General features: G+C 47.8%; 4 protein-coding genes across 4 annotated transcripts; 3 read left to right on the forward strand and 1 right to left on the reverse strand.

The window, feature by feature from the left end:
* The first annotated feature begins 454 nt into the window (after positions 1-454).
* On the forward strand, positions 455-2,316 carry LOC108152928 (DNA-directed RNA polymerase III subunit RPC4). Its single transcript, XM_017282614.2, has 4 exons — positions 455-862; positions 932-1,302; positions 1,389-1,454; positions 1,511-2,316. Exons 1-4 carry the CDS (start codon positions 624-626, stop codon positions 2,107-2,109), a joined length of 1,275 nt encoding a protein of 424 aa, XP_017138103.1. The 5' UTR covers positions 455-623; the 3' UTR covers positions 2,110-2,316.
* A 419-nt stretch (positions 2,317-2,735) lies between these two features.
* On the reverse strand, positions 2,736-3,618 carry LOC108152930 (probable 28S ribosomal protein S26, mitochondrial). The gene is made up of 2 exons (XM_017282617.2): positions 3,338-3,618; positions 2,736-3,274 (listed from the first exon to the last, which is right to left on the reverse strand). The coding sequence occupies exons 1-2, from the start codon at positions 3,544-3,546 to the stop codon at positions 2,806-2,808; spliced, it is 678 nt and encodes a 225-aa protein (XP_017138106.1). The 5' UTR covers positions 3,547-3,618; the 3' UTR covers positions 2,736-2,805.
* A 135-nt stretch (positions 3,619-3,753) lies between these two features.
* LOC108152929 lies at positions 3,754-19,338 on the forward strand. Its single transcript, XM_017282615.2, has 7 exons — positions 3,754-4,271; positions 10,130-10,223; positions 17,225-17,393; positions 17,461-17,568; positions 17,635-17,799; positions 17,859-17,959; positions 18,013-19,338. The coding sequence occupies exons 3-7, from the start codon at positions 17,279-17,281 to the stop codon at positions 18,472-18,474; spliced, it is 951 nt and encodes a 316-aa protein (XP_017138104.1). The 5' UTR covers positions 3,754-4,271; positions 10,130-10,223; positions 17,225-17,278; the 3' UTR covers positions 18,475-19,338.
* A 3,001-nt stretch (positions 19,339-22,339) lies between these two features.
* On the forward strand, positions 22,340-22,997 carry LOC108165611. Its single transcript, XM_017301687.1, has 2 exons — positions 22,340-22,608; positions 22,678-22,997. The coding sequence occupies exons 1-2, from the start codon at positions 22,536-22,538 to the stop codon at positions 22,944-22,946; spliced, it is 342 nt and encodes a 113-aa protein (XP_017157176.1). The 5' UTR covers positions 22,340-22,535; the 3' UTR covers positions 22,947-22,997.
* Positions 22,998-23,101: the final 104 nt, after the last annotated feature.

Genomic DNA, 23,101 nt, shown 5'->3' on the forward strand with positions numbered 1-23,101 from the left:
CGGTTGAATAGTATTAGTTAGCCAAGACCCTCAGCTCTGAACTCAAAATGTTAGCCGATTGATGAATCAATTTTCTACAAGATTGGCTAGTTTTAAGGACTCGTTTTTATTGGATTGCATCTCACATATGGCTTAAGAAAAAAAGGTTCGCAAAGAGCTCCTTTGTTTTACATGGTAACTACATGGTAACTACACGTTTGTAGACAGTCGACTAGCGCCAGAGACTAGAGCGCCAAATTGGAACTGTTTGAAAGTGAACGATATGCAGTGGAAATAAAATCAGGAATAGAGGGAAACACGATTTTAGACAACGAAAATTAAAAAAAAAACGAAATATGAATGTATCTATATCCCATGACCTTTAAAATTCTTATAAAAATGAATTTTGAAATAGTACCATTGCATACCGATATACATGCCGATACATTAACAAGTCGATAAAGAAAAATCATGTGCGCCAGGGCACATTTACCAACACTGCATTAATAACCTCAAAGGCGACAAACTGCATCGCTCCGTTGTTAATTATTATTAATAAAAATACCCACGACGACGGCACAGGACAGTTATTGAGCGAGGCCTTTGTTGCATTGCGAAAGGGTCGCGGGCGCACATGGAACACCATGCCAGCTAAGCGAATGACCGTCACGACAGCAACAACAACGAAGGCGCCGCCAGCGCCAGTCGCTGGCGTCAGCAGCCAAAACAGCACCAGTGAAGGAGGCGCGACGGCACGTCCCCTAGAGATGCTGAACGGCATGACCCGCCTGACGCCGGCAAGAGACCTCACCCTGGGCGGACGTGGGGCGTCCAACAAAAAGGTCTTTGCCCCCAACTTGAACGCGGTGCGGAATAAGAACGTGTAAGTAGACTGCTGCCTTGGAGATTCGAGATTCCCCCAGTGGTTATATTGTCTCTCTGTGCTCCTCAGAAATGTGAAAACATCCAAGGACTTCACGCAGGTGCGCGGCGGCAAGCGCGGTGGCCGCGGCACTGCTTCGGGAGCAACACGTGGTCGCGGCGGCAATTCCACCCTTATCCAGACCACGGGCCTGTTCTCGGAGGGCGCTGGAGTCGCTCAGCTGCGAAGGTCCGCCGGCAATGGCACAGCATATGCGCGGGCCAGCGAGGAGCAGGCGGTGGCCCGGAAACGTACCGATCGCAAAGACGACAAGGCCCAGGCGTCGCGGGTGAGGGCTCTGCTGGGAGAGTCCGATGCCAGCGATGGCGACGCTTCCGAACCCAGTGATACCGAGGCTGATAAGACTGAGTTGGCCCTCAAGCCGATCCTGCTGAGGGAAGGTAAGTCCGGCCGCCCTTTCTCTGTCCACAACATCATGCTAATCCCCCGCCCCGTCATGTCCAACACACGACAATCCATTCCCCAGGCCTGTGGCTCACCCAGAAACCCATTGTGAAGAAAGATGATGCCAATCTAGGCTCAAAGGAGCAAGGTAACCGCCCCCAATCAATAGCTTTTCGTAGCTAATGCCATTCACTTGCCTTGCAGATCCGCTCACCATGGCCCAACAATTGCAGCACCTCCATGTGACCGCCCAGACGGCGGTGATGGAAGAGCCACCGCTCCAGTATGGCCGCTATCCGCGGACCATCGGCGGATTTCTCGATGCAACCCAGTCGCAAATATTCCTGTTGCAGCTGCCCAATGTCCTGCCCTGCGTGAGCGATGAGGCGGAGGATGGCGGTAGTGAAGCCCCCAAAAAGGAGGAAGCCCCAGCCGCCTCCGAGACCGAGCCCAACAGTCCCGCCGCTCCAGCCTCCATAGCTGCGCCCAGGCTAAGCGTGCTCCGGCAGCTGGAGGAGGGGCAAATCGGCAAGATCCTCAGGTATCGGTCGGGACGGGTCAAGCTGCTGCTGGGCGACACTCACTTCGATCTGGACATGGGCCTCGACCCGGGCTTCCTGCAGGAGCTCATGTCTGTGACCGCCAATCGCGAGGCTAGAAGTGGCGACATGTACAACCTGGGCCCCATTCAGGCCAAGATCAAGGCCACCCCCGACTGGGTGCACCTCTTCGAGCAGCAGGAGTCGTCCAAGCGCAACACCAGCACAGCCCCGAGCACATCCTTGAAGCCGCCGACTGCGTAGCGTAGCATTGCCAGGGCGGATGCCGTCCTCCCTTTGTTAATCTACATGCTATGATCGCTCTTCTGTTCCTCGCTTCCCCCTCCGCTATCTTCCTGTTCGTTTTTTTTTTTTTTCATAGAATATTATGTCATAATGTACATAGGCCGTGCCTAAGTCTTAGGTTAAACTAAACCCCTTAGTCGTGCATAAAAGGTAACTAAATTGAGATTTCGTATGTGGCGAAAACGAATGCGATTTCTGGGAGAGGAGTTCTCAGTGACGGCAGTGAGGCGGAGTTTCCCAGGGGAATCTAAGCATATCTGAAAGGTCTCCGCATCCACAGTGCGTCTTAGATCTGCAAGACAGTCCTATGCTCAACCTTTCACAGATAGTGCCACCAGGCACCTTTAAAGTAATCAATTATTGAATTTATAATGCAAAAATGTATTGGATTTCCAGTGAAAAGCTATCCATTATCTCGGAAGTGCAGCTCTAAACCAATAAAACCTTACTGAAAGGCTTTGGAACTGGGAAAACTCTCGAATTCTTAAATATTGGATTTCAAAGGGAAAAGCATCTACAGTGCATCGACAGACACTAGATGGCTGTTCCGGGATCGTTCCCAAAAAGGCTAAAAATCTCTTGAATTAAAGCGAAAATTAGGCTAAGAAAAGCTGATTTGTTTTTAATGTAACATGAAACTAAGACAAGGGCTAATTAATTACTCAAGGCCTGCTGGTCGGGCTGTGGATCGGCATCCGGTAACTGCGAGGTGGTGCGTCCCTGGTATAGGTTGCCGGCCATGTCGATGGCGAAATTGGGATCCACGGGATTGGCCAGCGCCGTTTCGATGGCCGCATTGAGGCCCTCGCGCGTAATGTATGTCTTTGAGCGCTCGATTTCGCGTTGAACCGCTTCGTTGGCACGCTCCCGACGCTCCTCATCGCGCAACTTGCGGGCCTCGAGCCGCTCATGGACGTAGGCCACCTTCTCGTCGCGCTCCTTGGCCAGGCGCTGTTCTCGCTCCCGGGCAATTGTTGCGTTCCATTCCGCGTTGGCGGCTATCAAGGCCTGGTACTCGGCCTCCTCCTGCTCGGGTGTCAGAACTATGTGGTCCACCGTAGAGGTTTCCTCGTGCCGGACGACCTCCTCGCGCAGGTACTGGCGCACCGACCGCAGCTGGGTTCTGCAAAGGGGAATACATATTAGTGGATCCACGGAGACGAGGACAAGTTGATGGGACACCCACTTGTACCGGTTGTGCAGGCGCATCAGCTCGGTGCGCTCCTCCTCCGTCTGCTTCTTGCGCTCGGGCACGCGGAATATTTTGCTCTTTGCCACCGGCAGCCAGCGCGGCTTCCGACGCCAGCGAACGAACTCCAGGGCGAAACCGTTGCTGCCCGTCTTGACGGCGGGCAGGGTGGACTGCGTCAGCAATTGGCACCCGGCACGCAGCATATTTTTTTCAATTTAATTAACAAATTCTATAATTTCTAAGTCTGTTGTGCAACTAGAGTTGAATCGATATCTATATATCGAACTATCGATACAAGCATTTGAGAGCAAAACATCGGTGTCTGCACGTCAGACAAACATCGCCGACATCGATGTTTCTGTCTAGCCCTAGTTCACTGGAATGGAAAGCTTCGGCCGAAAGCCCCGGAAAGTAACTGCTCATTCGTAGCGGAACTTTTGACGCGGTTGGATTGACTTCACAGAACGGTCTGAGACGCGTTTTTTTTATTAATGAATAAGTAATACAACAAATAATGCATAAATTCGATTTGTATGCGCGTGAGAGTGTGTGAATTTGTTGAATCAAAATTGCAGACAGTGTTTTGCTAAGCCCATGCCCATGCCCTGGCCCCTGCCCGCAGAGGAGCGCCTGAAGCGACGATCATTCATTATTGCTTCTTCTTCTTTGCGACGTGTTTCGCTTACCTGTCAAAACGCGAGTGTATTTGTGCTGCAGCTCTCGCGATCGCCTCTCTCCCTCTCTCTCTCTGCCTGTGTGTGTGTGTGTTTCTCTTTTTGCGCATGCAAAAAGGCGGCGGCTTCAACAACAACCGCTTCTTGGAGAGCTTTCAAGTCGAAGTTCTTTAGCGGACCTGCGTCGGCGTCGCCGTCATCGGCAACAGGTTAGGCCGCGCGGACAGCGCAGCAGCAGAGGCAGCCGTGTACAGGTTTGTTGGCATTTTCTGCCTTGCTTTTGACTTTGTTTACCCCTTGCCAGCCCCTCCCCGCACACCCCCCGTCCACTCTTCAGAATCGGAATTTCTGCTGGGGACCGCAAATATCGTTTCCCGCTTATCCGATGTCTCGAGCCCTATCTTCCATATCTCTCAAAGGCCATACCCCATTCCCAGAAGTGTTTGCACCGATTCCGATCTATTTATCCACGAACGTGACTCAGATTAAATTGATACGGCGGGATGTTGATTCTAGATGGTACGGACAGTGCATTTCACTGACATAAGACTCAAACAAGAATTTGAGACGTTTTCCAGCGTACTCTTACATAAACTTTCAAATGTTTATAAGCTTTTAGTAATTTGAACACATACCTATGGGTTGGATAACCTATTCGTAACCAGGAGTCCACCTATTGGGTACATTGACTTTGCCCCCTTCCCGAACTTACAGTTGTTCCCACACGAACCCTCCCCCAAGCACCAAACCCCAACCGCCAACCAACCCCATTCGAACGTCTTATCAACGAAGCTCATTAAAAATTCCGAAAACAGAATTGCAACTTCAGTGCACCACCAGCGCACTACACTGCGCAACATAAAAGCCAGAAAATCTCACCTTGAACGCCTCTGCAAGTGCAACATTTGCTTGCAAATTTATTTGCATAACTCAACCTCAACTCTCGCAAGACGCTGTGCGGCAGCGTATAGAATAGAGTTTTCCGACTATGGGGATACCCACTACCACGCAGGTTTTTCAGAGAATTCTAACCAATAGGAGGTCTTGCGGAAGCTGGTCTTTCCGAGACCTTTCTTCTGATTGGGCATTAACATAATGTCGAAGATTTATTGCCCAATTTATTATAGTTTCCAAGATCTAATCCTATTCAAAGTGTGGGCCAGGGAATGGAGTATACCCTTTTATTCCACCATAACACTGGGTATAGAAATTCATAAAAATAATTATGCCAGCAGCAGCAGCAGCAACAAAAACAACACCAGTAACGAGTGAAACAGTTTAAATGACTTTCAGTCACGTCACGCCATAGCCCCCCCCCCCCCCCCCCCTCAGACCACAGCAGGTGTCGACGGGGAGTGGGGGTTTCTTAGGGGTGAAGCAGGGGTTTTCCAGACTTTAACTTAAATATGCAAACTTTTCCCTCGCTTTCGCAACTTGTGATAAGGGTTTCCCCCACCCTCTCCACCCTCAACTCCCGCTACCGCGCCGAAACCTAATTAGCAAAAATGTTGTGGAGCAATTAAAAGAGTCGCAGTTCTACTTCGGCTTTAATTTTGCTTGCGTGTTTGTTTTTTCGGTGGCTGAGAAAAACAAAGCACCTATTTGTCACAGAGTATTTGTCGCAGTGCAGCTGTTGCTCTTTATGTACTCGTATATACTATATAGGTATTTTCAGATCACAAATGCCTAGAAGAATGTTGGAGGTTTCACTGCCTTCACAACAACCTGTAATGCTGACATCATTTTGGTCAAAATCCACCCCAAAAGAAAAAGGAGTTTCTGTTTAAGAAATCCCTTCATGATTGAACAACCCGCAAGCACTTCCGTCGTGTTGCCCCTCCCAGCGGAGAGCTCGGCTCAGCCAAGCGAGAGATTGACAAACTATATTTACGACTCCCTTCTGATGATCTCAGGCCCCCCCCCTGAAGGCAGGCCGATGACAATCAGACACGCAAGGGAATTCGCCTCGCGTGCTCCTACGATGAAAAGCTTTTCACAAACTCAGTCGGAAAATAGAAGCACAAACAACTAAAGATATCGGGACTGAAAACTGACCTCAAACTTAATTACCAACTTAACCTTTTTGGCCGAAACAGCAAGAAACTGGGTGCAGCCCCGTCGTCCTGTGCCCTGTGACCTAATCCGCACTGAAGTGACCTATAAAACGAACGGAAAAACTAAAGTTAACTGCGGGAAATGAGGCCATTTGAGGGACGAGACAGTTGTCCGTTACGTAAAATCATCGAAAAGAAAGGCAAAAGCCCCACTAGCGTTGGCCTGCTCAATGAACATTTGGTAGAGCTGTTGGCGCTTTCCGATGTTGAATTTGATGGGCTCATAAAATCCAGGATAATAAAAAGTTCCTAACGCACGCCCAGGCCCAGGGTGACTATTTTTGGAATTATGGCACCCAAAAAAAGCCACAAACGAATAAAACCCACACAAATGGCCAACAAAAGTGAAGGATGGAAGGGAATAAAAATTCATACATACGTATAAATCGAAAAGCTTGCAATATACTAAAAAACAATTTGCATATTCATTAAATATTGAACAAGGTACACGAGGCAGATATTCCGCCGTGAATAAATAACTATTTCGTGCTACACTCCTGCCCCTGGCTCTCTTCGACGCTTCTTAAGATCCAGACATAAACAAATGTTTTCTATGGCGACCATTAAAAACCAGAGACACTGGCAGAGATAATCACACGACGATAGATATCGTACTGTGGTACCCTTCGGCTCTGAAGATCTTCCAGAGGCATCTGCCTGGGCCTATAACACGGCTAGAATTGGCCCTGGCACGCGTTTTCTTTTATTTTTGTTTATTATTCCCCCCCTTCCCCAGCTTTGTCCACTTCTTCATTGGTTATGGTCACGTTTGGGCGTCTTATCGCTTAAATTACTTAACAAGTTTCGGAGAGCTGTGTCTCTGGCTTATGGCTGGAATATGCAAATGCAATGGGCCTGGAAGTTGAACAACTGGTTGCCAGTTGCAGTTGCAGTTGCCGTCGCAGTGAAATAGAGAAACTTTGACTTTTTAACGAAAATAGATCTCAAGTTTTCAGATTTGAACACAAGTTTCTGAAACAAAATGATCAGAAATTAATTCATAAAAATACTCTTTAGTAAAGGCCCAAAAGTAAAGGCTTTATAGAATGTTTGATTTGTCATAGAATTTGTAAAACCATTAAAAATCCTCTTAATAGAACATCGTGTGTGTGAAATATGAATACCTTCGGGGCCGAGAAATGGAAACTCGGTCAAAACTCCGCTGGGGTTCGGAAACCTCTCACAGCTTCCATCTCGCACCGCTCTTCTGCTCCGCCCTTCTCCTTCCCCTGAAACTCCATTTCAAAATAAATTTCGTTTTCAATGCATCACAACAACAAAAACTGAAAAAAACAAAAAGCATAAACCGGTTTTTTACAGTTAGAGAGGGAAATAAAAACACACACACACAAACACACACACGAAAGGTATTTGTTTCTACCGAAAAAAAATAAGGTAGAAACCGAAAAGCCCGAGTGAAAAGTAGGTGACGTCAAGCACCGTTAGCCCTCCAAACTGGTGGTCGCTTCTTCTTCTCCTTCTTCTTCTTGCGGTGCTGCTGCTGCTGCTGCGCTCTTCTTCTGCTTCTTCTTGACTGCTCTTCTGCACTCCTCTTACCCGTGTGCTGCTCGCATGCTTTTGTTTGCTGCGCTTCCCGTTCGAAATTCGTTGCGGACACCCGTCCGTGCGTGTACAAGAATTTTTGTTTTGTTTAGCGGCCACGCCCACGCCCATCAGATATTTAAATTTTACATAACGTGGGCAGGCCGACAGCGAGAGCGAAAAACGGAATACTGCCTGCGGGAATACCCTTTAAAAATAAAAGAGTTTTCTCTGCAAACTTACACTGAAAATCGGAATACTCTGCAAAAGGGTATACAAATAAAGATAACAGACGCAGCCGCCGCCGCCGCCGCAGCCGCAGCCGCAGCGAGCGACAGGCGACGTCACACTTGCGTGGTCAGCTTTACGTGCATGGATTAGAGAGAGAGAGGGAGAGAGAGAGACCGCAGGCGCAACAGGCACTGGCTTGGGCACTGTGGGGCTTAGACCATCGAAAAGGCATTTCATATATTGGGCAGAGGATGAAAAAAAAGGTTTATCCCAGCAATTGACGCCCAAAAAAATCATTTAGCACACTTTAGCAGCGAGCCCACTGTTCGGCTCGGTTCGGTTAGGCTCGGCTCGGTTTTGCTGACTGCGCAGTCAGCGTCCAGCGTCCAGCGTCCAGCGTCTAGCTTTTCTGCGCTGCTTAGGCGCATCCCTCCATAATTTGCATTCTCTCTTGCAGAGTTCGTGCTCTTTCTCTTTCGATCTCACTCATCCACATGTGTGTGTGTGTGTTGTATTAGTGGCCTCGTAATTGAGTTTAGGCTTCGTCCACTCTCGACGCTGGCCGAAAGCTGTTGTTGCTCTTCTTATTTTGCTGCATTTTAATTGAAATTTATGCAGCTACTTTTTAAGTGCCCCTCTCTTCAGAGCGTGGGAGAGGGAGTGTCGGAGAGAGAGAGAGAGCGAAAGAGCGCTGGCAGGAGGCTGCGGTTCAGCGGTTCTTTTGTCCATGCATTGAGTCTGGCTTTGCTTTGGCTTTGATTATTCCTCTCGTACCCAGTACCGCTTGGGGTATGCCATTTTTTGTCATTTATGGAACAGTCGGAAGAATGCTTTAGCACCTTTTGTAGGTCCCTCCCCTCCGACTCCAAATATAGCGTATCCTGTAGTCGTTATGCTTTCGTTTTGTGCATTGATTCGATATTGAAGGAACAGGAAATTAGATTCAGAATCGAGCGGAAGCCAGCCACTAGTTCCACATACAGTGTTTGGAGCTCACCCCCCCCCCCCCCCCCTCGCCCTCTCCCCTTTGATCGACAGGGCGGCATTCGATTTGTGTAGACAGATCCGCGACTGGCCCTGCCAAAAAGCGTAAAAGAATGCTGTAAAGCGGAGATCTTTCGGACAAAATGATTATTATTCGCTTCCGGCTTCTGACGACGTTACACCTCGTTTCGGGCCGCCAGAACTGGTGGATCTTACACGTAATTTGTGTAATTTGAATTTAATTATATTGTTTCCTCTACGACATCTGATCATGCCATGCCAAAGGTCTCTTTTTGGGGAAATAATTAGGTAACATTTTGGGAACTAATAGTGATGTTTCCCCGCAGTTTGGCTTCAGTTTCTTGGCTTCAATCAAATTTGATTCACTTACAAAGCCTTTGATTTTTATAAGAACTATTCACTATTCACTATTATTATTCGGTCAATTGTTTGGCCAAATTGAAGGAATTTCCCCTCCCCCTCCCCATGATGGCTCCCAATTGCGCTCAATCGACGTAGGGGTCAGGCCTAAATGCTTAGACTTGCACAACACTGGACCCTACACCACACTACTGTTTCTGTTTGGGGGTCAATTATAATTCATGTGAAGTGCAAGAGTTTAATTAAAGTGTTTTTGGATGGATGGATGGATGGATGGATGGCTGGCTGGCAATGAGGAAATTAGAAAGCCATCAACGGAGCCGTTTCAAATACCATTTCGGTACTTGGCCTGTCCAACTTTCTGCTGTGCTCTGCTGTAGAGTTTTAAGTACTTTTGATTGCGTTTCACCCATTGTCATGGCTGTGTCGCTGCCTCGACTAACGTGATTCACGCAATTTTGTGGCTCGTAGAGACTCTGTCGGGGGCGTTCCATTAACCAAACCATTGTCATTGCTGCCGCTGCCGCTGTTGCGCGCAACTGGCATACAAATTTAAGTTGAACATTTTCTTACTCCCCCGCCCCCCCGTCACCCCCTTGAAGGCCCCTCCGGGGTCTGGGTCTCTGGGGTAATTGCCGTGCAATTTCGACTCCAACGATTCCAGGCACGATTGCTGATAAGAGCTGTTATGGCAGTTGTTAGTTTTATCGTTTAACTAAGGGAAGCGATTAAAGATGATTTCAGTTTCAATTATCCAACAATCGACGCATGAACGTCACCCATGGACCCCATCTAAGCCCCAACTCTCGGCGATAGGAATCGATTGAATTATCACTAAAATCGAATCTCCTCAATTACAGATTGGAACACTTTTCGACCCCCAGCCATGGACTATAGCAGCATAAAGAAAAGAGTTTCACAGATTGAAATGGACTTATAAGATGTATAATTAAAGTAAGTTTAATCTTTTTTTTCTCTTTTTTTTGGGCGAACTTCAAACAAGTCAAACCCGCAGCCGAGCCTTTAGCGGATCATAAAAGCTGATTGCCCCACTCCTCGCCTTTTTTCCCCCAAAAAAGATTCGCGGTCAAGGTTATTGAACCTGAAACGCGGCTGAACTTTGTTTTGAATACTCATTCTTTATAATTTTTACGCATTTTATGGGCGAAAGGAATGCGACTTGCCTTGCGACATCATTAAATTATGTATACGCACCGCGGACCCCTCCGAAAAAAAAACGGCACAGAAGCAGCATAAGAGGCACATGAATCAAACGAAATGAAATGAGAATATGTTATGCATGCCAAAAGCAGAAAGTCTTAAAGTCTATGTTTGGACCAGGGGATGCCCATTATTTTGAATTTATCTCAGAGTAAATGCTGAGAATTGTCGCATTTACGTATTCTTATCGATTTAGGACGTTGTGATCCATTATTTTTGATTAGTTTTTGGTAAATATTATATTTTTAAGTATTTTTTATATTTTTTTAAGGGATTTTGTGGCAATCTTTTAAGTATTTTTAGTATAGCTCTGAAATTTGTGTGGAAACAAATACCCGAAAGGGTATAATGATCCGATATTATCGGTTTCGAAAGTCTAGTTCTTACAGCACAATATACCCCTGAACCTGCACGATTACAGGGTATCCACAGTCATAAAGTAAGTGAATGAAGAAGCGCGAATACCGAATACTGGAGACCATACAGGAGCCGCGACGAGACGAGACGAGACGAGTCCGAGTGGGGAGCGGTTCAATAACTGAATAACTGGAATGGGGCACAAATTGAATTACATTCAAAAGGGCGACAATATGGCATATGATCGTATGACTCAGCCCAAAGACAAGGCATATGTATCTTATGGATATACATATATGTAGATGTGCCCATTCGATGGCTATTTAATCAAGCTAGAAGTTGAGTTCTTGGCCTGCCATTTGAAGTACTGGCGGCAGCCTCATTAGGGGCCTCTTTCTTGTCTTTTCGCTAACCTTTGGCTCTCCCACACAATTGAAAACTTGTTTTTCAACAGCAACAACAACAACACTCAACGTACTCGCACTCGTATCTGTGACTGATTAACGTCATGCCTGAGATGCCAGTCGTTGATGTGGGAGCCGTGTATATTTCAACATTTGCATAAAACATCTATCTACCGAGCGCGTGTGTGTGCGTGAGTATCTGAGGGAGAAACTTGTCTTGTCGGTGGATTGTCTTGCATTTGCATTTCCACGAAAATATCCTCGTTCTCTATTCATGACTGAACTGATTGGATATCCTGCCGTACAACCCATTCCCCCGGCAGTGCCCCTGGTGTCACTCGCTACCCCCAGCAGTGCCCCTGGTGCCACTCGCTACCCCCCGGCAGTGCCCCTGATGCCACTCGCTACCCCCAATCGCTAATTGGGCCACAACAAAACATTTGTCCATTTAATTAATAAGCCAAAAATGTTGGCAGCCATGGCAACGCCACTGGCAGGGGCGCGGAAACAGGCTCCACGCGGAGAGTTCTCTATCTTTCAATCAAGGGAGAGGAGGAGAGAATCCAGGAGATCCTTTAATTGTCACAGTACTATATTTTGTGCACTGCTTGCCCCTTTGGGACACAGTCGCGTCTTGACACGTTCTTGCAACATTCATTCGACGCCTCGTTGCACTCTACATTTGCCAACCCAGTGAACCGCAGGTCGGTCGGTCGACGCTTCTCCTCTCCTCTCCTCTCGTCCCGTCTCTTTCTCTTTCATGGGTGTCCCAACAGGCCCGGCCAGGCATTGGGCTACTTTGGCTAATGACTTTATTGAATCGACCAGAGGCATCATCCCCCGTCCCTCCGCTGACTTTTCGTGTGACTTTTGCCGCATCAAAGCGCAAAAATTAGTGCAAGCAAATTTGCTCGTAAATGAACGGGCCCCGCCCCAACCCAGCCCACCCCCCGCCCCCCTGCCTGCCTTGGCATCAGAGCCTGGTGGTAGTCCCTAGAAAATGGAATGGAAATCAGTGGAAGGAACTATAGATTTTGCCCAGATTTTGATGGGGATCAGTGTGTGTGTGTGTGTGTGTGTGTGTTGCAAGTTCCGGTGGCTTTTTCTCGTGGACATGGTAGCCATCAAAAAGTGGAAGATGGTTAGATGGTTTGGGGGGCAGTAGCCGTGTAAAACGCAGCACATGTTATGTAAATAACGGCTCTTTGCTGTGCATCATAACGGTAAAGAGAGACAGAGAAAGAGAGAGAGAGAGAGAGAGGTCTGTTGATGGTTCTGGAGACGAAGAGGGAATGCAGACTGGGAACTAACTTTTGAGAGAGACAGAGACAGCGAATCCCCTCAGCCTGCCCCTCCCCCCACCCAAGAATGACCCCCTTTAATGACAATGTCTCATGACACACATATGACATGCAGGAAAAAAGGAAAAACGGATAAAGGAGGGGGTGGTGGTGGTGGGTGGTGGTTGGTTGGGCTCTTTAGGGCGTTGGCAGTTTGATTGTTGTTTGCACAACTTGTCGTCGTAGCAGTTGCCGCATGTTGCACGGTGGCCTGTCACAGCCCAAAGATAAATACCAACTGCAAACTCGAGAGAAAAAAAAACAACCTACTGTGGCGAGGGGGAGGGGGAGGCTACAGATAGACCCCTATAGATTGGGTCTAGGGCTTTTGTCGGGCACAAACTTTCACCAAAACTTTCGTGTAAAGAAGATGCAACAAAGTAAAAGTTTTCCACAATTTCCGTTGAATTGTGAAAAGAGCTGCAGCCACCACACACACACACACACACAGAAGCGAGGGAGAAATAGGGAAGAGACAGAGACAGACAGGGAAATGTGTTAACCACAAATCAAACAAGAACAACAATTATAAAAGCAGCAGCAGCAGCAGATCTGAAAACAGTTGCAACTCCTTCATTTCCATCCACAGCTCCAGCTTTCGTGTCTCCAGTGTCTCCCAGAAAGCCCATGTCTGACCCATTTCCATGGCTGTTTTCCCACTGTCAGCAACAGGCAGCAAAGACCAGAGACTAGACCCTAGACCCTTCCGGTGTCCCAGGGTCACCCACAGAGATATATCTTCAAGACTCTTTTCTTTGATAAGCAGTCCCTTCTGTAGAGAATCTGTAAATATACGTATTGCTTCAATCCAAGAGGTTCTGGAACGTATTTCTGTGTATTTTCTCTACAGAAACTGCGCCTTCCACAGAACTTGATGATCTATGGGCTCTTGTTGTGTCTTTCTCATTCAGATCTGATCTAAAGAGCGGAAGTTAGCGGAAGTTCTCGGCTGGCTGATAACTGTTCTGCTCTTGGCCACAAGAGTCCAAATTGGATGGCCAAGATTTCATTGGAACACATTTTGAGAGCGGAAGGAAGTCAACGACTGTTAAAGATACGAATATTCAGAGGGAGAAGAGCGGAGCGGAAAGCGGGCAGTCCACCAATGAGTGCAGAAGGAGACCCAAGAGGAGAACGGGCGTGCCCTGGAGGCCTCTTCAGCTGTGCGCATATACCCCACCCAGTGCCAAAAGAGCAGCATCCTTCAAGAACTCTGATCAATGTGGAGAGTGTCTTGAGCTGAAGGACTACTTCCAAGAAGGACAACTTCCCTAAACGGATTACAACTGAAATAAGTTTAGCAGCCTGCTCCAGCACTCAATTGGGAAAAGTTCTGCCTCAAGTCCGGGCTCTGGGCCCCAAGCGTGTGGCGTTCAAGGGAAATTGCATTTTCCAGTGCTCCGCCAAGGCAACGCCAGTGGCTCTGGCTGTTGTTGTTCCATGCCGCACTTTGCCATGGCAACAAGTGCAACCAACAGCCAACGGCCAAAACAGAACGGTGCTCGGCTCCTCGGGTTGCCAACCAAACAAACAGAAATCAAACAATAAACCGAAAATCAATAACCCCCCCCACGACTAAGGGAAAAGTGGGCGGCCGCGACACGTTTTGCCATTCGAGCCGACAAATTGAAGGGAATTTCCTGTCTGGCAGGGCACTCGTTTCCCCCCAAAACCCCCCGCCCCCACACCAGAGCCGAGCCGGTGACCCAATTTCCGCGGAAAAGCGACTTTTCATTAGTCCGAAGCGGTTTTTTGTTGTTGTATTTGGGTTTCGGTTCGAGTTCGAGATTTTTTTGCACAGCGACTGGTAGGGCACCTAATGGGGGTCTTTACGGACTGGACAGAGGCCTCAGACCTCAGACCTCAGACCCTAGAGGTTGTTAGCCTATCACCTCTCTCTCTCTCTGTGTCTCCCTCTCTCCTCTCGCTGTCTCTGCTTTGATCAACCTTAAATTACTTTATTTAGCGTGGCTTTCGTTTCCCCAGTTAATTGATTTGGCTTTTTGTTGGGGAAGGGAGAGAGGAGTGAGGAGAGAGGGGCTTTAAAATACGAATGGAGGCAGGGTTTGAGCTGAATTTAGGAGTTGTGTCAGAGATAAGTCGACTAAGTCGAGGCATTATTTATGGCAGCGAAGCACGAAGGACCGAAGGACTGAAGGACTGAGAGTTCAACGAATGACTCAAGGGGTAAGGCAGGCTATGGGGCAAGGGCTAGGAACGGATAAGAAAGTGTAACTAGGTCAAAAGAACGGCCAGCATTAGGGGTGCTCTTGTAATGATCGAAGATGGAAAGTCTCGGAATGCATAGAAGCGTTAGGACAGCGAGGGACACCTCTCAATCACATCTTCTTTTGTGTCTTTTCTCTCCCCTATGACACTATGATTCATGGTTATCGCTTTGGGTTTTGTGGCCAGAAACCCACACGATGTGGCCTGCCCCACGACTTTGGACGGCCCGCTGAAAATTACACTTGGTGGCATGGCATGGCGTGGCATGGCGTGGCGTGGCGTGGCAATGGCAATGGCATGGCTTCTCCGCAAAGGCATTGGCGTGTAAATCATATAAACATATGCACATCACCTCTGGAATCACGAGAGGAGCCTCTCTCTATAACTCACTGCCTCCTCCGCACTCCACTCTCCTCCACTCTCCACCTTCTGTGACCACCTACACACGATCGCTGATGGGAGACGGCAGATGCCAGAGAGACAGGCAAACAGAAATTTATGCAAGTTGCAAATCGTGACACAATTGGCAAGAGTTCATTTCTCTGACTTTGACTCTTGGCCTGACTTTGGCTTTCGGTTGGGTTGGGGTTCGGGTTCGGGGTTAGCACCCATTTGTAAGAGCCACAACAATGTTGCAGCATGAGGTGGGAATAGAATGGGATAGTTAGAAGGGATAACAAATGGAAACGAAAGGAGCGATGATGAAGGCTTAGGCACCAGTCCGATATTAGCCAGTAAACCACAGATTAAAGCCACTTATAGCCACTCAGCCAGTGCCCATTGTAGCCCCTGAAACCACTGTAACCACTGTACCACATTGTCATCTACTTTCTTTCTTTATTTCGCTCTTATTTCTATCGCTCTCCCGATCTGTAGCCACTATATCCTGCCATTTACCGCAATAAACCATGTATCATCGACTTTAAATAATTATTAATAAAATTAATAAGAACAAAGCGATTCTGGTGAAAAAGCTCAACAGATACCCTTTGCAGATCGGTGCTCCCCCAGCACCGCAGAACCACAGAAGCATTCTCCATTGCGAGAGATGTCGAAATCTTGGCCAAGTCTCCACAGAACCGCCCCCCCTCCCCCCCTGCTCCCGCACAGAACGGTTCCACTCGACGAAGCGTAGTGGAGCATGGACTTGGAGCGGCTCCCGAGCGGCTTTCAAGAGTCAGAGAAGCAGAACCATCTGCAGCATTCGTTGGGTAATTTAAGATACTTATGCCCCCCCCCTACCCCCCCTGGCCTGAGCTTCTGGTTGTGCAGAGGGAGGGTATGATCATTTTGGTGCTGTGTTTGCTGATTTATAGATCAGATCATCTGAAAGTGTATCCGTTGTGGCGGCTTGCGAAAGTACGCGCTTTTCTTCTGGTTGCTGCCTGGTTTGTCCGTTTACCGTTAAGAGCAACAAACAGCGCCACCAGATGAGGCAACAAGCGACTCGTTTCGGCTTCGCGGCTAGATAGTGTCTCCAGTTTCTGGTTTCTAGTGTTTCAATGCCCTGCCGCCGGCGCGATCTCTCTCTCTGTCTCTCTGTCATTGAGGACTCTCCGCTTACTTCCATTTGATACGATACTTATGGCATAATGACTTGAGAAGGTTGTTTGTTAAGTTTATTAGCATGAAATGAACTTAGAAGGCTCTGGGCCGGGCAGTTGTGGAGTGGAATCGGGGTCACCAGGATTTGTAGGGGAATTGTATCCATTTTTACTCCCCCAGCCTCCTTTCCACTCTCGGCTGGCGCTCTCTTTGCAGTCTAGTTCTTTCGATGGCCTTTCCAGTCCATTAATTGCTGGCTGCTTTCCATAATTCCCAACTAGATCTCGTTTATACATCAAGTATACGCCCCAGTGGCAATTGGCTCTTGAATTCCCCAACAATTAGCCGAAAGATGCCAAAACTTGTCTCTAATTGCATTTATGTAAAAGGAAATCGGATTACAGCCCATCGACAGCTCTGAGTGTCTGTGAGCCCACGCACACACCCACACACACACACCGAGAGCCGAGAGATATATTTTCTCTGCGTAAGCATTATTTCTCTTGTGTCTGTATGCAATTCAAGGTCGCCGACAAGTAGCTCTTTATGTATGAATGAGATCTAATTGTTCGTGATGTGAGGGGCCTCGGAGGTGGAGGTGGGCTGGTGGGTGGCTGGGCGGCTCGGAATGGGGCTGATTGTGGGGTAGATTTAAGATTGAGGGTGCTCTGCCAGAGACACATAAGATAATGCCTGTGAGAACATTTTGTAGAACGGCTTACGGCTTGGCCCCATTGCTGGAATGCACTTGACAATGACTTGAGGAATGTGGCTCAAAGTCATGCGGAGAGCACAAAACTGTATTTGCTAACTATTCAATTTGTATCTCTGTATCTTTATCCTTTTTGCCTTCTTCCAGTTGGTTTGGATCTCACTTCGAATGTCTATCGATCGTTATGCTGTACAGTAAAACATGGCTAAGTCGACACTCTATGCTGCTGGTGTGACCTGTCTGGGCTTCGTTTGCTTCGCCTTGGCATCTGTGGCCATTGGGATACCCATCTGGGGTTACTACGATAGTCCATCGGGTGAGTGTTGTCGGTTGCCCGCCTCCTGCCCCCCTGGTTCTAATTATATTTCCTTTCAACCCTGCAGGTGGCTATGACTTTGATCGGGGATACTTTGGACCGTTTAAGGTCTGCAAGCAATTGACTTACAATCGCGAGAAGTGCGGCAACGATGTCTCCAAGTTTCGGCTAAGCAGTGAGTATCGATCGCAAATATCCAACTGCTGTCATTAGTCATTGATTGGGCCACGATTTCCAACAGATGCCGTCTTTGTCAGCGGCCTGCTGGCCATCGGGAGCTCAGCCCTGCTGGGCATCTTCTGCATTCTGTCGGTCATTCAGCACGCGATGATCTCGTCCAGGGAGAAGGTGGTGATGCCCTACACAACGCTGGTGATAGTGAAGCTGATATTTTCGCTGCTGGGAGGTGGGTCGAGTCCCCTCTATGCCTAAGCAAATCTCTAATCTGTATCCCCCTTCCGTTAGGTGTACTGGCCATCATAGCCACTATTCTGTTTGCCCTGCAAATTGATGAACAGGAGCGTTTCGGTTTCAAGATATCGCGTGGCATATCCTTCTACATACAGGTGAGTGTTTGGCTGGACATCCAACCTGTACCGTCTAATGCTCCTCGTTGCAGATCGTTGCCATCGTGCTGTCCATTGCCCTGTTCGTGGCCGCCCTGTACGATGTGATCTACTCGCGCAGCCCCGGCGGCGACCCCACCATGGGCCTGGATGCCGTCTCGCCGGCCAGCGCCACCACCTTCAACAATCCGGGCTTCAAGGAGCCGCGCAGCCGCAACGGGGTCTCGGTGACGGATGCCTCGGGCAAGCCGTACAGCGGCATCAGGAACGGGGCCGGAACTGCGGGCAGTGTGGCCTCCATGAGCACCACGGTGACGAGCGTCTCGAACGGCTCCACCCTCGACTCGGTCACGCGATCGCCGCTGCGGTCGAGCCTCAAGAAGCCCCGACCGCGTCCCGATCCCACGCTGGGCATACAGAATCCGGGATATTCGGGCTCTGGCAGCTCGCCGCCCATGCGGCGTAACGGCAGCGTGAAGAAGGTCCGCATTCAGACGCACAGCACCGAGGTGTAGGATCCATAGACCACCCATGGATGGGTGGCCGCCCCCGGCCCCCTGCCCCCTGCCCCCTGCCCCCAGTTAAGGATTAAGTTCACACAAGCAAACAAAAAGAAAAACATTTACAAAGACTGTGTACAGTAGCAAAAAAAAACAAAAAAAGAAAAAGGAAGAAGGAAGGAAGAAAGGATAAAAATTGTTAGATTTCCCTGATTAGTTACGGAATATTCCTTTTCATTTGTCTTCCAAAAAGATTCGCATCGCAGCATTCGATTTGGCACAGACGACAGTCTCTTCTGTAAGCAACGGTTTCCGTCCATGGGCAAGGCGAGAGTATTTAATAGAGACCCCCCCTCCCAACACCCCCTAGGATTTTCCTTATATGCGAGTACATATATGTATATGGGATCCATCTCCCCAAGTGCCCTTACGACCACGCCCAGTCCCCGCGCACTCGAAGGAAAGACATGAATACCCTCCTCCTCAACAATCCATTTGCAATATTCTCATTTAACGAAACCCCCCCCCGTACCACATAGGCATGATAAAGCAGCATTTGTAAAATACATAAACATAAACATAAACATAAACATCGGATTGACACAAATTGTTATTGATAGTTAAGTTTAAGTCACGACTAATCGAAAGAGTTTCAAAATGCATTCGGTAGCCGTACGATGTTATTGTTAGCAATAATTTACTTTCACGATTGTTGCGACGAAATTTCACCACTGGAGGACACTCGGATTAACTAAGCTAAGCTAAGCTTTTTTTGTTTAGTTCTTTGTAATCCAATCGGAAAAAGTGTTTCGTGTTTTTCTCTGTAAGTTAATTACTAAACTAAATCGAAGGCGATAATAAATAATAGAATTGAAATTACGCGCAAAAGTCGTTGGGGAAGGCAACCTCCTTGATGTTGGACTAGGACTCTTCCAAGGAGGATGTTTGCTCGTTTACAAAAAGGCATAGCACGTCCCCGACAGGACTGGAAATGGCGGAGTTATAATAACAACAATAAAAAGGCGTATCCCTAACGTGCTAGATGGACGGTTCGAAAGATTCGGGACAGCCGGGAAAGAGCGGAGCTTCAGGACCAACTCTCCCAAGATCGTGAGCATCCAGACTGTCGAACGGCATGCCAAAAGAATGGATGTCCCAGTCCGGCTGCCACGCCCCGATCGGCCCATAGCCAAAGAAAATTTCCTAATTAAATCCGACGTCAAAGAAATCTCCAAACTCGGTACCAGGCCCACAGAAATCAACAGAAAGTCGCTTCGCTTTTGTGCAGTCCCGAAAGTATGCAACAGAAATGTTCCAAAGTTGCCTTCTGCTGATTTCTGTTTGCCTGGCATCCCAGCTCTGAGTTCCTTGTGGTCGGTCGTTTGAGCGATTGCTGTTGGAGCAAAAAAGGTTTTCCAGCAAAAAATTATAACAAATCGGAAGTTTGAGGGGAATCCCTAAGGATTAAGGGCAAGCATCCAGCATTATTAACATATGTATATCGGGTTTTCGCCGTTATTTGTGGTCCGATTAGGGCGTACCATGGGTTCCTGCAACAGGTGTATATTCTTGTTCGTTGCATAAGGACTATAGCTTTCCCAGCCATACTTATTTTGTTTTATCGGCTACTTGTCGTTGAGTCTAAGCCTACGATATGAGCAAATAGAGAGAAGAGCCTGCAAATAAGAACCAAAACTTTTTAATGAATATGGCTTCATTGTTTTTCAAAATATCCCCCCCGATTATCAATACACTTTTGCATTCGTTAGATCGATAGGCAAGCTTCATCCACGAGTCCTGAAAACCCAGTGCAAAATGGCATGCCCTACGCTATCGCAGATAGGGATTTCTTGGCACAGACCACAGAGAACTCCATTATAAAAGGTGATGGTATAAAAAAAGGAAAACAAATAGGTACCAAACCATTGTGCCAGAAAGTTTCGGGAGCGAGGGTTTGGGTGATGGGGAGAGTTATAGAGAGAGTGGGACACATGTGGATGCGGATGGGAGCCAACTTGGTGAAAAACTACTGGACAAAACGTCAAGAACAGAATATTTAATATTTATTTAAATCTTTATAAATAGTCCTGTTCTTAACTGTTCGATGTGAGCCCTCAAAACATGAATCGCTCGTCTTGCCCAGGGTAAAGACGACGGCTCGGGATTACGCCTAGGCAGTGGGGCACATCAGGCCGCCAGTAGGCTTTCATAATGGTATCCACGAGGCCTGGAAACATCCGCTGTACGTCGATATTGTGAGGTGCCACCTCTAGCTTCAGGGCCCTGGAGAAATACGCCATGACGGTCTTGCCAGAACCATAGACCATAGGCTGCGATTGACGATGCCCCTGGACGAGCGGCCTCCATCTTTGGCAGTAGCTTCCGTGTGAGCATGAACGCAGAACCGATCAGATCCACAGATCGTGGCTCACTTTCTCAAAGTTTTCGTGCTTACAGTGAAGAGAGATGTCCACAGCTCCAGCTCCTTCTCTCCATTTGATCTTTTTTTCGTATTGCATCTCTAAAACAAAGAATTAAATTTATGTATATGTATGTTGTTTTAGTTGAATGCGGATATTGATCTGTGTTGAGGTTGAGCCCACCAATCTCATTGGCGAATGCAATCAGCAATCACCCTGACGGACTCTCTGGCATATTCCTTGCCTATTCCTTCGGTGGTTCCCGTAATAAATGTGAAGCGAAGAAGGGAGCACATGTTGAATACATTCTCTCATATGGATGGGTCTCTTTTGAAGCATCAGATTTCGCAGATATCGACGGGCACGCCATCCATTTAACCCATGCGTATGAGTCCATGGACACACCAGAGGCGATCCGCTTTTTCTCCCGCTATAATTAAGATAGCTATAGTTATTCCATTATTTAGTATTATACTACTCAATTTAATATGATAATTCAGCTATTTTAAATGGGAGTTCCAGTTGGGCGGACTATCCAACGAGATGTGGCTTTGATGGTCCTAGAGTGTTCAAGATTAGATTCCATAGCTGTTCTGTTTTTTGTTTGTTTCGCAATTGAGATGGCCGTCCTTCGATGGACTGCGCGATAAAAGATAGCTAGTGGTGGCGTTTTCTGAGCCCACAGCGCCATGGACGCTTTTCTTCGGAACTAATGCAGCGCACTGTATCCACCTGGAGCCTGGAGAACAAGCAGTTCACTTCATTCTTACAGTGTTCTGCTGGTAAGCAGTCGTGGTTATTGTGATTCATGTAACTATTAACAGATGGCGCTGGTAGCATGTAGAAGGCAGCTTTGGTAAATAAATATATGAATTATAACAAAAGAATGATCCTATGAACCACAACCGTTTAAATTGGACAGCTTCAGAAGTTCAGAAGAACAGGTCCGTTGATACAACAATAATATATTCAACATCCCTAGAAAGTTCCGTCGTGTCGTCTGTTTGGAAAGGCATCTTCAGGCCAAGAAACTGACAATTTTTTAGTACGTCTCGGTATCATAGGATCATTGCTAGTAATCATTTTATAGCCATAAATGTAGGGCAATGGACGGGTCGACTCTGATGTGGTAAGAGCTGCCCAAATATAGTTCTACTATTCGCGTAGAATCTGCTCTGGGGATCTACGATTACCGGGCTTTGAAGTTGCAGGCCATCAATAAAAATGTATTTCTGTGAATGACGATTGTGGGCTGGAGCAATCGATGACCCCAAGAGCGGCGACTGAAAGACTTTTTCCTTTGTTCGCCCGAAACTTATCAGCTCGGGACTCTGATAGAGCCATTGTTTACAAATCGTCGCAGCTCAGGGCTTGCTTGATTCATTCAGAAAAGGGGGACGGCCCCGCTGTGCAGGTGATGGACCCACAGAGGCTGGGGAGAGTCTCGCCTCGGCAGCAGAAGCTGCTCAGATGATCGCACAGTTTGAGCTGAGAACGCGTACCGCCAAGTCGTCGCAGTTCTCGTCGTCGTCGTCGTCGTCTTCGGCCGTCGATTAAGAATTGATAATAGCCGTGCATCTAGTATAGGGAGCCAAGCCATAGCACAAGCCACAGCCCAGTCAGTATTTGTTTATATTTCCACACATATAAATAATTATGAAATCAGAGGCATTGCACAAGCTGCTGGCATTCTGTGCGCTGCTGATTGCCTGCGCGTGGAGCCAGCCATGTAAGTTGAACTCTACTCGTTGACGGATCCCATGAAAATGCCATTCGCTACAACCCAGCCTGTTTCCAGTGACACCGCCCGAGCATCAGCCGCAGACAATCGATCGCCAGCTGCTGCTCATCGAGAACAATGTGAACGCGGAGGATGCACAGAACTACCACATCGCGATACCGAGGAAGGCCAAGGCGGGGGAGCCCTGTCTGACCATCACCTGGAAGACCAATCCGGATGGCAGCGGGCCGGACTATCCGCGTATCTACATGGCGGATGGATACTTTAGGATAATGCCACCCTCGATACCATCAATATCCTCCATGTCTAGAGACCAACCGCAATAAACGGATAGATATCCCTTCGTGCGGGAGATCTTTCCTTTCTGTATCTACGAATTCCATCACACATATCCCCGAATATGCTCCCTTTATGCATATTTTTTGTCCGACAACATAATTGTACACTGACCCATTGCGCTTTGGGGGAGAAGTTGGACGAT

Source organism: Drosophila miranda, chromosome XR, assembly GCF_003369915.1.
Source record: "Drosophila miranda strain MSH22 chromosome XR, D.miranda_PacBio2.1, whole genome shotgun sequence".
In the NCBI taxonomy this organism is placed as follows: Eukaryota; Metazoa; Arthropoda; class Insecta; order Diptera; family Drosophilidae; genus Drosophila; species Drosophila miranda.

Coding starts and splice junctions, on each gene's coding strand:
- LOC108165611 (XM_017301687.1), top strand. CDS start 22,536: ATGAAATCAGAGGCATTGCACAAGCTGCTGGCATTCTGTGCGCTGCTG. Junction 22,609..22,677: donor CTGCGCGTGGAGCCAGCCAT/GTAAGTTGAACT, acceptor GCCTGTTTCCAG/TGACACCGCCCGAGCATCAG.
- LOC108152930 (XM_017282617.2), bottom strand. CDS start 3,546: ATGCTGCGTGCCGGGTGCCAATTGCTGACGCAGTCCACCCTGCCCGCC. Junction 3,275..3,337: donor CGCCTGCACAACCGGTACAA/GTGGGTGTCCCA, acceptor TCCCCTTTGCAG/AACCCAGCTGCGGTCGGTGC.
- LOC108152928 (XM_017282614.2), top strand. CDS start 624: ATGCCAGCTAAGCGAATGACCGTCACGACAGCAACAACAACGAAGGCG. Junction 863..931: donor GCGGTGCGGAATAAGAACGT/GTAAGTAGACTG, acceptor TGTGCTCCTCAG/AAATGTGAAAACATCCAAGG. Junction 1,303..1,388: donor GCCGATCCTGCTGAGGGAAG/GTAAGTCCGGCC, acceptor TCCATTCCCCAG/GCCTGTGGCTCACCCAGAAA.
- LOC108152929 (XM_017282615.2), top strand. CDS start 17,279: ATGGCTAAGTCGACACTCTATGCTGCTGGTGTGACCTGTCTGGGCTTC. Junction 17,800..17,858: donor GATATTTTCGCTGCTGGGAG/GTGGGTCGAGTC, acceptor CCCTTCCGTTAG/GTGTACTGGCCATCATAGCC. Junction 17,960..18,012: donor GCATATCCTTCTACATACAG/GTGAGTGTTTGG, acceptor TCCTCGTTGCAG/ATCGTTGCCATCGTGCTGTC.